At 46.8% G+C, this 14,313-nt stretch overlaps 1 protein-coding gene across 1 annotated transcript in view; it reads right to left on the bottom strand.

Annotated features, from left to right (window-relative positions):
* The window catches only part of epha4l (eph receptor A4, like), a 72,876-nt gene that overhangs the window by 37,113 nt on the left and 21,450 nt on the right, over positions 1-14,313 (bottom strand). The window contains 2 exon segments of the mRNA XM_064303375.1: positions 5,423-6,086; positions 13,952-14,019. Coding sequence (XP_064159445.1) covers positions 5,423-6,086; positions 13,952-14,019 — 732 coding nt within the window.

Genomic DNA, 14,313 nt, shown 5'->3' with positions numbered 1-14,313 from the left:
AGAGGAAAGGTCATGGGGTCACCAAAATCAAAAGGCTTCTTCCTCTTGGAGCCACAACTTTTGCAGATGGACAAATAGACAGACTGACGGATGAACAGACAAAAGGACAAACGGACATTACCTCCTTGGCAGAGGTAATGATACACAACTAATTACAGAGAGCAAGAGAGCCATAAAGAGAGGAGTGAGGGAGAGAGGGAGATGGGAGAGAGAAGAGAGGGAGAAGGGAGTGAGGGAGAGAGTGAGGGAAAGAAGGAGTGAGGGGGCGTGGGAGATTAGAGAGAGGGAGAAGGGAGAGAGGGAGTGAGGGGGATGGGAAAGAGGGAGAAGGGAGAGAGAGAGGGAAAGAAGGAGTGAGGGAGAGAGGGAGAAGGGAGAGAGGGAAGCACAGAAAGGAAGGTTCAATCTGCACAGAACTCATTTGCATGAAATGCACATTATCATGAAGCTGCAGACTGAGAGTAGGGAGGGGGGCAGGGATGAGGGAGGGGGGGCCCTGTGGTCGCTGGGCAGTGGGGTGTGGGCGGGGCCAGCTTTGCATGCAGGGACACACAGCATATGCAAATGAGGAATCTGCTAGCTACCAAAGGGCAAAACTTTTTTGTCTTTTTCTCTTTCTCTCTCTCACCCCTTCCCCAGACAGCTGACAATCCTCCTTTCTCAGGAGCAGCATCAACTCATAACCAGCAGCACAGCGATCGTGACAGGAATCAACACGCGTGACTCCCATCCGCCGCACAAACAGTCCTGAATATTCATAACCAGCCAATGTCAGCTCATTGTTTCACACGACAGGGGAGGAGGAAGAGGACGGCACAATGAGGAAGCACACACCTGCTCACAATTAAAGAGCCTGATGAGACAAACTAACACTGCACTGTTCAAATATCACTCTCCCCATCAGTCTGTTGGACAGTGAGGAGGAGGGGGCATGGGAGGGATATTTGCTCATGCTTATTAGATGCCCCCCCCCCCCCCCCGACACACACACACACACACAAAAAGAGTGCCCCATCCTTCTGCCCTTTCATATTACTGTTTTACTGAGCCATATAACCACTTCCACACATCAGGACCTGGTTATTTATACAGCATCTCTATTGGGTTCAAGTGAGGACTTTGACTAGGCCACTCCAAAATGTTAATTTTGCTTATTTTCAGCCATTCAGATGCAGACTTCTGTGTTTTGGATCATTGTCTTGCTACATAACCCAATTATGCCTCTACTTCCAAGTGTTCTTTTGAGAAGTAATGGCACATTGTAGTTCGGTAGAGTCCCAGAGCCTTTGAATTTCTTTTTCATTAAATAACTGAAATAAAAAAATTAAAATAATAATAATAATAATAATAATAATAATAATAATAATAAAAGTGTTTTGTGTTTACTCAGGTCCCCTTTGTCTAACATTTCCCCCCCCCCCACTGGGTGCTCTGCCCAGCACACCCAGCTGTCAAAGTGTTGAGGTCTCAATCAGTTTCAGGCCTAACCCCTGTCTACTGGGGTGGGGGTGGGGGGGGAGAAGCGGGGCCCCTCTGACCTCTGCTAGTGTTCATCCCGTCACCACCTTTCCGCCAGGCCCACCTCCCCCCCTAACAATAGGTGATAGGCCCCATTCCCGCCTGCTCAGATACCGACCTACGCACCACCCCCGCCCCCCCAAACCAAGATCATCCTCACATTGATGGTGAACCTTTCAGCCAGCCCAACCCTCTCAAGCAAACACATGGACATATCCAGCGGATAGCCACATCACAGGAGCAGGCACCCACAGCAGAGTAAATCAAACTGCCACAGCTCTCAAAGCAAAATGCCACAGCTCTCAAGCTAACACTGAACTACCACTGCACTCAAACTAACACTCAACTACCACAGCTCTCAAACTAGCACTGAACTACCACTGCACTCAAACTAACACTCAACTACCACAGCTCTCAAACTAGCACTGAACTACCACTGCACTCAAACTAGCACTGAACTACCACTGCACTCAAACCTAACACTCAACTACCACTGCACTCAAACTAGCACTGAACTACCACTGCTCTCAAACTAGCACTGAACTACCACTGCTCGCAAAGCAAACTGCCACAGCTCTCAAAGAAAACTGCCACAGCTCTCAAACTGCCACAGCTCTCAAAGCAAAATGCCACAGCTCTCAAACTAACACTGAACTGCCACAGCTCGCAAACAAACTCAACTATCACTGCACTCAAACTAACACTCAACTACCACTGCACTCAAACTAACACTCAACTACCACAGCTCTCAAACTAGCACTGAACTACCACTGCACTCAAACTAGCACTGAACTACCACTGCACTCAAACCTAACACTCAACTACCACTGCACTCAAACTAAACTTCCACAGCTCTCAAACTAACACTCAACTACCACTGTACTCAAACTAACACTCAACTACTACAGCTCTCAAACTAACTCAACTACCACTGCACTTCACTACCCTGGGTTCTTTCTGAGGTGCAGTCACGTGGAAGGGAAGCTGCTTGCTGCCACCCAGAATCACTCAGGCTGCCTCAAATAAAGGCTTCTATCCCCGGGACAGCCGCCCCAATCTGTCCCCACCATCTGTGATGGGCAGTGCCCCAGCAGTGAGCTGCCCCTCTGGCCTACAGCAAAGAGCACCCCTCTCCTAAATCACAGGCATATTCATGACGCAGTTAGTCTGCTTAGACAGCACTCCGGCGTGAATAAAGGGAGCTGGAGAGGCTGAGCGGCATTAATCACACTGGCCAGGCACTGACCCCTGCAGGTCCAGCCCGCTGTCTTTACAGAGCTGAAAATGGGGACCATAAACCTGTCCCATCCACCCAGCGCAACCCCACCCCACCCGCACTGTCCGAACTTTAAGGACCATTAAACACCGACCGTGTGCCTGAGGCCGTCTACAGGAGCACCCAGAAGCCCCCTTTCCTACAGGCCTCAGCCTCCTGGGATAAACGTTGGCAGACAGGCAGTCAGACTGATTCTACTAACAAACAAAAGCAACATCGTGCTGTGCTTCGCAACATGGATCGGCACAGACAAGGAACACCAAGGTCAATAAACACACAGGCCGGATCCCCGCCTTCCCTGACATCATTTTCACAACGCTATTCCCCTGCCTACAGCCTTTTACTGAACTACTCTGTAAAAACAATATTTTACTTCCTGTGTAACATTATGATCAATCAGAAACGATGGCAGTATTATGAATAAATGCTTATGCACTGCTGCAGACACACACAGCAAGCCTGAAAAACACACTGCTTTCGCTCCTCTCTGTGTGAAAGCATTTGCCAGATGAAGCAGGTGAGAGCTCATTGTGCCCTGCTGACTGAAGCTTTGATAGCTATGCTGATACAGGCTGAAGCTGTGCTGATACAGGCTGAAGCTGTGCTGATACAGGCTGAAGCTGTGCTGTGCTGATACAGGCTGAAGCTGTGCTGATACAGGCTGAAGCTGTGCTGATACAGGCTGAAGCTGTGCTGTGCTGATACAGACTGAATCTGTTGATAGCTGTGCTGATACAGACTGCAGCTGTTGATAGCTGTGCTGATACAGGCTGAAGCTGTGCTGTGCTGATACAGACTGAATCTGTTGATAGCTGTGCTGATACAGGCTGAAGCTGTTGATGACTGTGCTGATACAAGCTGAAGCTGTTGATAGCTGTGCTGATACAGACTGACGCTGAGTGGCTCTAACACAGCCTATCCATTTCCTTCTTTATGAAAGAAAGCTGGTGTCAGCCGCAGTGGCAGCCATTTGCTCACCCCGCTCAACCTGTCAGGATTAAACAGCCATCAAAGCAGAAGTACCTGCAGCTACCCCAAGCCACTCATCCAACACTGACATTCTCTCCACAAACTGCCTCCCTGAGGGACAGCTAATTACCCCTTACACTCATCAATGTTTCAATTATAAAGACTGGGGGGTATGGATAAAGACCCATTACCCCTTACCTTATGGAGGAGGGGGAGGAGCTTACCCTGCCACTCTCCACATGGCGGGGGTTACCCTGCCATCTCACATGGCGGGAGGGGGGGTTACCCTGCCACTCTCCACATGGGGGCGGGCTTACCCTGGCACTCTCCACATGGGGGAGGGGCCTTACACTGGCACTCTCCACATGGGGGAGGGGGCCTTACCCTGCCACTCTCCACATGGAGGGGACTTACCCTGGCACTCTCCACATGGGAGGGAGGGGGGTTACCCTGCCACTCTCCACTTGGGGGGTTACCCTGCCACTCTCCACATGGGAGGGGGCCTTACCCTGGCACTCTCCACATGGAGGGAGGGGGGTACCTGCCACTCCTTCGGGGTTACCCTGCCACTCTCCACTTGGGAGGGGGGGGGGTTACCCTGCCACTCTCCACATGGGGGGGAGGGGGCCTTAGATTGGCACTCTCCACATGGGGGAGGGGGCCTTACCCTGGCACTCTCCACATGGGAGGGGAGGGGGGGTTACCCTGCCACTCTCCACTTGGGGGGGGGGTTACCCTGCCACTCTCCACATGGCGGGGAGGGGGGTTACCTGGCACTCTCCACATGGCGGGGGCGGCCTTACCCTGGCACTCTCCACATGGGGGGGGGCTTACCCTGGCACTCTCCACATGGGGGGGGGCTTACCCTGGCACTCTCCACATGGGGGGGGGTTACCCTGGCACTCTCCACATGCGGGGGGCTTACCCTGGCACTCTCCACATGGGGGGGGGCTTACCCTGGCACTCTCCACATGCGGGGGGGTTACCCTGCACTCTCCACATGGGGGGGGGTTACCCTGCCACTCTCCACTTGGGGGGGGTTACCCTGCCACTCTCCACATGGCGGGGGGGGGTTACCCTGGCACTCTCCACATGGCGGGGGCGGCCTTACCCTGGCACTCTCCACATGGGGGGGGCTTACCCTGGCACTCTCCACATGGGGGGGGCTTACCCTGGCACTCTCCACATGTGGGGGGGCTTACCCTGGCACTCTCCACATGGGGGGGCTTACCCTGGCACTCTCCACATGGGAGGGGGCTTACCCTGGCACTCTCCACATGCGGGGGGGGCTTACCCTGGCACTCTCCACATGGGGGGGGCTTACCCTGGCACTCTCCACATGCGGGGGCTTACCCTGGCACTCTCCACATGGGGGGCTTACCCTGGCACTCTCCACATGGGGCTTACCCTGGCACTCTCCACATGCGGGGGCCTTACGCTGGCACTCTCCACATGGGAGGGGGCTTACCCTGGCACTCTCCACATGCGGGGGGCCTTACGCTGGCACTCTCCACATGGGAGGGGGCTTACCCTGGCACTCTCCACATGCGGGGGGGCCTTACGCTGGCACTCTCCACATGGGAGGGGGGCTTACCCTGGCACTCTCCACATGGGAGGGGGGCTTACCCTGGCACTCTCCACATGGCGGGGGGGGCTTACCCTGGCACTCTCCGCTGCGATCCTCGTACCCAGGGTTGCACAAGCAGTTTCCGATGGGCACAAGCCACTCTCCGTCAGCCCCGCAGTACATCTTCGGCTCGTCCTTCTCCTCCGAGTTGTTGACACAGGACCCCCTGACCTCCACCAGCGAGGATGTGTCCGTGCCCGTGATGGTGTCGGGGAACTGCGCCAGGTTGCGCACCGTCAGAGGGCACTTCTTATAGAAGACCCGCACGGAGACCAGGGCGATGCAGGCGCCCACATCCTGGAAGGCCAGGTAGAAGCCCTTCCGCGTCAGCACCCCCACATCCCGCACCTCCGTGTTCAGCTTCATGATCCGGTCCCCGATATCCACCTGGGTGAAGCTCTCATCGGCCGCGATGGTGTCGATCTTGCCAAACTGGTTCTCGCGGATGTAGCGCTCCTTGTCGTTGTTGGACTCGTAGTAGTACAAGTTGAAGGTCTCCTTGCAAGTGCCCATGACGCCGGGCAGGCTGTTGCAGTCCCGCAGGGTGAACTTGATCTCCATGTAGACCCGCTGCGCCCCGCCGCGGGGGATCCAGTCCGTCCGGAGCCAGTTGTTCTGGCTGGGCTCCATCACGTTGCACACCTGGTAGGTACGGATGGGCGTGTTCTTCTCATCCATGATGCTCACCTCCTCCCACTGCAGAAACAACACACACACATGAGGGGCTGGCCTCACTGGACTGATGCACACACACGCACACACACACACACTCACACTGTCACACACACGAGCACACACTCACGCATAAACACTCACAGCCACGCCCACACCCACTCAGAGTCAGACACACAAACACACACTCACAAACTCACACACACTGTCATGAACACACACACATACACACATAAACTGCAGAAATGTAAGATTTACAGCAAAAATAACCCAAGGTCATTTTAAGGTGCCCATCTTTCATACTAAAGAGTACAATGAAAAATATAACATAGATTTCACTTAACAAATATTTATTTAATGTTAACAAATATTATAGGCCCTTCTGACAAATTCAGCATTGCCAGGCACTTCACCGTTTACGGGTCATGTGTGAATCGGAGCTGGAATTGCACTCGTTACACTTCCGGAATGTTCCTGTGTTCGTGTGAACGAAACTTCAGCATTACCAGATCAAGGACGCCAAACTGAATGACGTGAACTACTACAGCTACACTCCCGTAGCCTACTTGCTCATTAGAAGATGGCAGCTTATAATTACATTTTCTCTTTACTAGAAATATATGTGAGCAAACTTTAGCTAGCTTCTCTGGCTAGTAAGCCAGAATAAAAATAATTAATTTCCAGATAACGATTAGCAAAAGAAGCCAGTAACGCTGCCGGCCAAAACAGGTAATACAGCAATGTTACATGTGGGAAAGCGGCTATATCCGGCGAGAAATATAGGGTATCGTCGGTTGAATAATCGCGGATGAGGAAATGTATAAAATCCGAACCGAAATATTTTGGACTATAGCAATAGAAAAGTACTGTGAGTGTTATTTAAACGATGGTCAAAAAACAATCATCAACGTTTATACAGAGAGCGAGTCGTGCAAGTAAACCAGTGAAATAATCATGCTCTTACAGAATCTTAGTTACGCAGCCACCAGACTGACTACATTATTATTATTATTATTATTATTATTATTATTATTAATAATAATAATAATAATAATAATAACATTTATATAGCACTTTTCCAAATCGACTTTTCGATCTTCCAAAGCACTTCAGTCTGTGCATTCTGGTCCGCCTATGACTCGGGAATGATTTACCTTTCATGACCAGGACTATCAGCTTACGACCGAATACTTTACATGACCAAGTGTTTAAACCTCGTTTCATCGCGGAGCTGAATTAGGGCTGTTGGAAACTGATTCAAAAGTCTCTACTATGACCACAGAAGTGTCGGAAGCTCCGGATGGCCAGTTCTCTTATGGGGCACGGCGCATTCGGGATCGCTGTCTAGGGCTGCATTCCATACAAAGCGATCACATTTCATCTTTCTGAAAATGTTAAATGTGCTTATTAACTGGTTGGAATTATATATGGCTCAGTAATTCGGCTCCGTCGTGAGAAAGAAGAAAAGTGTGGAAATAGATTTTAAAGAGACTGCCTCCCACCCCCTTTCTCTGGTCTAAATAGGAAGCCAAGCTTTCACCACGATAAAGCTGTATCTTTCCCGGACTCGGAGAGAATGGGGGCACTTGCTCGTAATCGGGAGCTGAATGTGTACTTGTTGGCGCTGCCAGGACCCTGTCAATCACGAGGCTCCGGGGGATAAAGCGGGTGAGGAGCCAACACTGTGCGCCCTGACACGGGACCAAGCAGCCCGGACCAGCCAAGTTCAAGGAAAAACTAACAAAAGTGGTGGGTGGCGACTGAAAACGTCGCCACCCAAAAAAAAAAAAAAAAAAGAAAAAGTTTTTTTATACCGCGGTTTTAAGATGAAGAATACGTTTACTCACATCAATCCCTTCCTGAAAAGAAAATACTAAACTGATTAAAAATCGGAGATAGGTTCATTATGGTAGATCAACATATTTTTCGGGTTATTTTTTAACATTTATTTATTTATTCATTTACTTATTGTATTATGGACTACATTTGTGTATACGGTATAAGTATAAGTATACGGTGTTCAAATAGTCTATGTAAACTATTAAACATCTACAACTTCACAAAACATTGAATGTCACAGGCTAGGTTTGCAGACAAAAATGCACACATACAATATACGTGTGTGTGTACAGTTCATGGCCAGAAGAATGTGGACACCCCTTCTAATTAGTGGGTTCAGCTACTTCACTTACACCCTTTGCTAACAGGAGCATAAAATCAAGCACGCAGCCATACGATCTCCATAGACACACATTGGAAGCAGAGTGGGTTGTACTGAAGAGCTCACTGCCTTTCAGCGTGCCACTGTCATAGAATGCTTTCCAAAAAGTCAGTTGGTCAAATTTCTGCACTGCTAGGGCTGTCCTGGCCAATTGTGGATGCTGTTATTGTGAAGTGGAAATGTCTAGGAGCAATAACAGCTCAGCTGTTAGGCCACAGAAAAATACACACACATACAAAATACTTGTGTGTGTACTGTATACACATGCATTGGGATGACAGGTATGCCATCAAGCCAAGTTACGGCTTGGTAGGGTAGCATGTTCCATACCTGTACAGCACAGAGAGTTTGCCACTTTTCAGGGTTTCCTACAGAAGTAAAACACAAGCACACAAAGCCCCAACTTTGGGGATTTTGCATTTTTCCTCCTTTTTCCTGCTGATTACATCATCATAACTGCCCCAGGCTCACACAGAATATGTCTTCCGATTGGACATTTAGCCAATATAAACATGGGATACACGCACTAAATTGACACATATAGAAGCACACACATTTACATAAATAATAATCATTTTCAGCCCACACGGCTAGTGCCGTGTATTTCATCTTGCATGAAAAAACAACTTTCCTCAGTATAAGCAAGCTCTTGCTTCTGCTAGATCGGCCTTTTTCTCAAAACTAATTGAACAAAACAGACATAACCCAAAATTTCTATTTTGTACTGTGGATAAATTAACTAAAAAACAATAATCAGAGTTTTCAACTTATCCCTCCAATCTTAGCAGCAATGACTTCGATCAGAAAATTGAGGCTATTAGAGACCAGATTTCCAAACTGTCTCCATAATGCACTATTCCTGTTCATGTTAATAAACAGCCCCGCACCTGGTTACAACAGGAAGATTTACAGACAGCGGTACTAAATTGTTTTACGCCCATTAGCATGGTTAAGTTATCCGAATTAGTTATGTCCTCAAAACCGACGACCTGTCTACTCGATCCTATTCCTTCAAATTGGATTAAAGAACTATTTCCGGTACTAGGCCAGCATATACTAAAAATCATTCACACATCCCTAGTCACAGGATATGTACCTGAGTCACTAAAAGTGGCAGTTATTAAGCCATTATTGAAGAAACCAAACCTAGATCCTGATAAATTGGAAAAGTATAGACCTATTTCAAACCTTCCATTTCTAATGATCAAAATTATTGGAGAAAACTGTTGCTAAGCAACTAAGTGCATACCTTAGCTCTAATGGTATCCTTGAAGTATTCCAATCAGGGTTTAGACCCCACCACAGCACAGAAACCGCACTTATCAAGGTTACAAATGATTTACTACTGTCAGCCGACTGTAACTCTGTGTCGGTTCTTGTACTCCTCAACCTGAGTGCAGCTTTTGACAGAATTGATCATGGAATTCTACTGGACAGACTCCAGGCCTGTGTTGGACTTCATGGACAGGCACTTGCATGGTTTGGATCATACCTATGTGACAGGAAACAGTTTGTCAAATTAAAAGAAGAAGAGTCCAGCTCCTCAATAATTAAATACGGTATTCCACAAGGATCAGTACTAGGACCAGTACTCTTCTCGCTATATGTATGCTACCACTTGGCAATATTATCCGGGCACATGGCGTAGAGTTCCACTGTTATGCGGACGATACTCAGATTTATATTTCAATGAAACCTGGTGAAGCACTGCCACTTTCATGGTTAGAGGCCTGTATTGTAGATACCAAGGTTTGGATGCTTTCAAATTTTCTGCTCCTAAATTCAGATAAGACTGAAATGTTGGTTTTAGGTCCCAAAATATTAAGGGAGAAATTGTCTACTCTCACCTTAAACTGTGATGGTTGTTTGGCTGAACCTAATATGGTCATTAAAGACCTTGGTGTCACCATTGATCCTGATCTTTTGACACCCATATAAAAACATATCCAGAATTGCCTTCTTTCAGCTACGCAACATAGCTAAAATTAGACATTTCCTGTCAGTTGGGGATGCTGAAAAATTGATCCATGCGTTTGTTACGTCTAGGTTAGATTACTGTAATGCCCTGCTATCTGGCTGCCCTAATAACTCATTAAAGAGTCTCCAGCTTGTGCAGAATGCAGCTGCTCATATCTTGACCAGAACGAAGAAGTATGAGCACATTACACCAGTACTAGCGTCGCTTCTCTGGTTACCCATTAAGCATAGGATAGATTTCAAGGTTTTGCTCCTGACTTTTAAAGCTCTGCATGGACATGCACCTGTGTACGCAACTAACCTGCTCCTACCTTATAAGCCCACAAGGTCACTCCGATCCCAAGACGCAGGCTACTTGGTAGTCCCAAGAATTTCCAAAAACCTAAAAGGTGGTAGGGCTTTTTCCTACAGGGCCCCACTACTGTGGAACTACTGTGGAACCAGCTTACAAAAGGAGTCAGACTCAGTCTCAATATTTAAATCTGGATTAAAAACGCACCTCTATGCTCAGGCTTATAATCAGTTATAGTCTGGAGACAGGGTGCGAGAAGCCTGTAGTCATAGAGCTTTGTAGGTGGTAATCCTTTCCTTACTGTCACCTGTCAATCAGCTGTGACCCGACTTTATATGGGCTGGCTCTTGATAGGCGGGTATGGTTGTCCACCCCTCATGACTGCATGGGCTCTCCTTCCCTGTCCTAGTAGCTATGCAGCCATATATTACTCCTGGCGGGATCCCCCCAATACATACTGCTGCCACTTTACCCACTGTCTGCTATATTGCAAATTCCCTAATTGCCGTTTCTACCCTCTTCCCCACGCTGCTGGCGGGGCTCTTGCCCCAACCCTCGAGAGTGCTTTGAGAGTCATCTGGTCTCCCCCACCTCTGCAGTCCAACCCCTCTTTCGTCATTGCCTCCACCCTGCCCACATCTGTCGCCACCTGCTGTTCCCCATCACCGCCACCCAGCCCCACCCATCATCTGAGCCACATCATAAACCCTATGAAAATGTTGGTTACCAGTCGGCACCCTGAGCCGACCAGAGGAGGATGGGTTTCCCCCTTGAGCCTGGTTCCTTCCAAGGTTTCTTCCCATCTGCCACAGGGAGTTTTTCCTTGCCACTTTTGCCTTAGGCTTGCCCCTGTGGGGGTTTAGACCAGGGTTGTCTGTAAAGCGTATTGTGACAACTGCTGTAAAATACGCTATACAAATAAAATTTGATTGATTAATTTGATTTGAGTGCGCTAGTAGCTCCCTATGGGACCTTCGAACAAATGAGCCAGCTTCAAATCCCACCTCAGATTCAGGCAAATCTCTTATTACTCATTACACTGGGTTACTTGCTATTGCTATTGCTATTATTTAGTTTATTTATTTTTTATTGCATTTGCAACTGCATAATCTTTGTGGGAAACTAATGTATATTGCTGAAATCCATTCTCTTTCATTTAAACACTCTTCAAACCTGAAACTTCCATCTAACTTTAGAAGAATGAGCAAACAACGTGATTAAACAATAACCCTTTGTTCCTAATCCACTTCATATTGTTTGAATCCCACTGGGTAAAATGCACCCACATTTTAGTTTTGCTTATGGTATTTTGACCGAGTTTAGCGTTAACTAGCTTGCTAACAAGTCAACAGAGTGAGTGTATAATGTTAGTACAGGCAGCCCTGTAATTAAGCACGGAAATCTGCGCTGCGATTCGACCTGCTGGTGGCATGGGAAGCAGTGCAAGATAATGAGTCAATTTCACTGTTCATGGCAATTAGTGAGTGTATGAAATATTTCCTTATGAAATATTGATGTTCAAATTATATAACAGTGTTCAATACATTTGTTTAGGAAAAGTTAAAAGAGGAAGCCATAGGCTATGGACTGCTTCACAGCAGGTTTCAGGTTTATTGATTATCTTAAAGTGAGAAATTGACCGTATTTCTACTGTTAACTCCTTCTTATCTAGGCCACCCTGCAAACCCCAGGTTTCTAAATTAATGTTAGCTAGCCCTATATATCCTCTATCGACATACAGACAAATAGTAGATCTGTCATGTACACAATATCTATTAAAACATTTCCATTTAAAAATACGAGAAACACTTAATTTCATTCATGATAAGAGAAAAATTAGTGAATGCATGTCTATGAGTTTCTTACATTACATTACATTCATTTGGCAGACGCTTTTATCCAAAGCGACGTACAATAAGTGCATTTTCATGATCGTAGACAACTGCTGAACACGGGTTCAGTAAGGTACAATTACTTATTTTGTACAGCTATAGCGTGGGTTAGCATGCATACATGTAAATGGTAAATGGACTGCATTTATATAGCGCTTTTATCCAAAGTGCTTTACAATTGATGCCTCTCATTCGCCAGAGCAGTTAGGGGTTAGGGGTTAGGTGTCTTGCTCAAGGACACTTCGACATGCCCAGGGCGGGGTTTGAACCGGCAACCCTCCGACTGCCAGACAATCGGTCTTACCTCCTGAGCTATGTCGCCCCCTATGAGTGTGTATGCACGTCTCTCAAAGCCAACATATGCATTACTATTATCACTTACTCATAACAAACACAGTACAAAAAGAAATACCTGAAGAAAAACACAAATGCCAGGTTACTCACACATTCAAAGCACTTTCTATAAGTCATTCATTCAAACTTGCAAAATATAGGCCTCCCATTAATATGGGATACTGATATCCAAATTGGGCCAAGATCAATATTGGCGGCCAACCCTGGTATAGGCATGCAGTTAATAATGTGATGACACATGCATTATATATATATATATATATATATATATATACACGTCATTGCATTAATTACACACCTATTCCAGGGTTGGTTGCAATAACCCCAAAATCAGTGCCAACCAAACAACCCTGCTCATGTTGGGACCCATCACTGTAATAATATGAAGTTACCCAGCTAACATCACTCATCACAGGCTATTCAAATCTTACATAAAAATGCAGCCGATTTAGAAATATTTATTGAAATCTCCCACCATTCTTTAAAGAGAAAGAGAGGGTCATTCTGTGTGTTTAACCTCAAATACCTTGTTCAAGCTCGATGCATCCACCCAAAAAGGCTGTGTTACATTTGGCCAAAATCTTTCTCTTATGTATATATATTTATGTGTGTGCGCGTGTGCGCGTGTGTGCCCATGTGTGCCCACCAGTTTCATTCCCATTGCTTATAAAACAATCTGTAATGTGAATGTTTACCAGCTCCACGACTTTCTCCTAGACGCTCGTGCACCATAAACCGTGCCCCACGACTGCAGTCCGGAGAACAACTGAGCCTGTGTTTAACCAGCGCGCGCTCGGGGCCTGTTTTAGGTAGCGCTGTTTCCCGTGCAAAAGCAACAGCGGACGCTGGTGCCTTTGGTGAACTCTAGAAATTACAATGTGATGATAACCTCAGTGTTGTCCCATTTCCCATTCCCCATCTTTTAATGGCAAACCACCAATGCAATGCCTTCATTGAAAAACATAACGTTCTGAACCTTTCTAAGGAAAGGACTGGCTATAATGCTTCCCCACAAAGAATGGCCAGATTCACATTCAATTCGGGAAACATGACGCCAAATTAAGTATCTGACTCCAATCGGAGCATTACCGGAGTCTGGTGGAATGCATAAAGAAATGCGTCTTCCCGCATGTTTAATTCAGAGAACACTTACCCCTCCTTCTGCTGGACTCGCAACCCATCCAAGTTCCCCTTGTACTGATTTGGAATCCAGCAAAGTAACTATAAAGCGAAACAATGCACATGTCAGTATATCTGCTCTATCGACACAAAATATATTTCCATTACTTCACTTGAAGAAAATGTGTATGAAAAAAATACAATTGTTTTGTCCGTATTGTTGCTTCTGAAGTTTCCGTCTGTTTAATTGAAAGAAACTGCTGTTTTAACACCCTTTCTCGATTTGCCTTCAGAGGAAATGTTGATTTTTAAAAAGTCAAAATTGGTATTAAATCACTCACGCTATGTTTGTAACCCTATAGCTACACAACAGAAAATACATCTTATCGTGTCATC

The sequence above is a fragment of the Anguilla rostrata genome, chromosome 12, assembly GCF_018555375.3.
Source record: "Anguilla rostrata isolate EN2019 chromosome 12, ASM1855537v3, whole genome shotgun sequence".
Classification (NCBI taxonomy): domain Eukaryota; kingdom Metazoa; phylum Chordata; class Actinopteri; order Anguilliformes; family Anguillidae; genus Anguilla; species Anguilla rostrata.
Note: the sequence above shows the minus strand (reverse complement) of the source record. Positions and strands in the feature narration are given on the sequence as shown.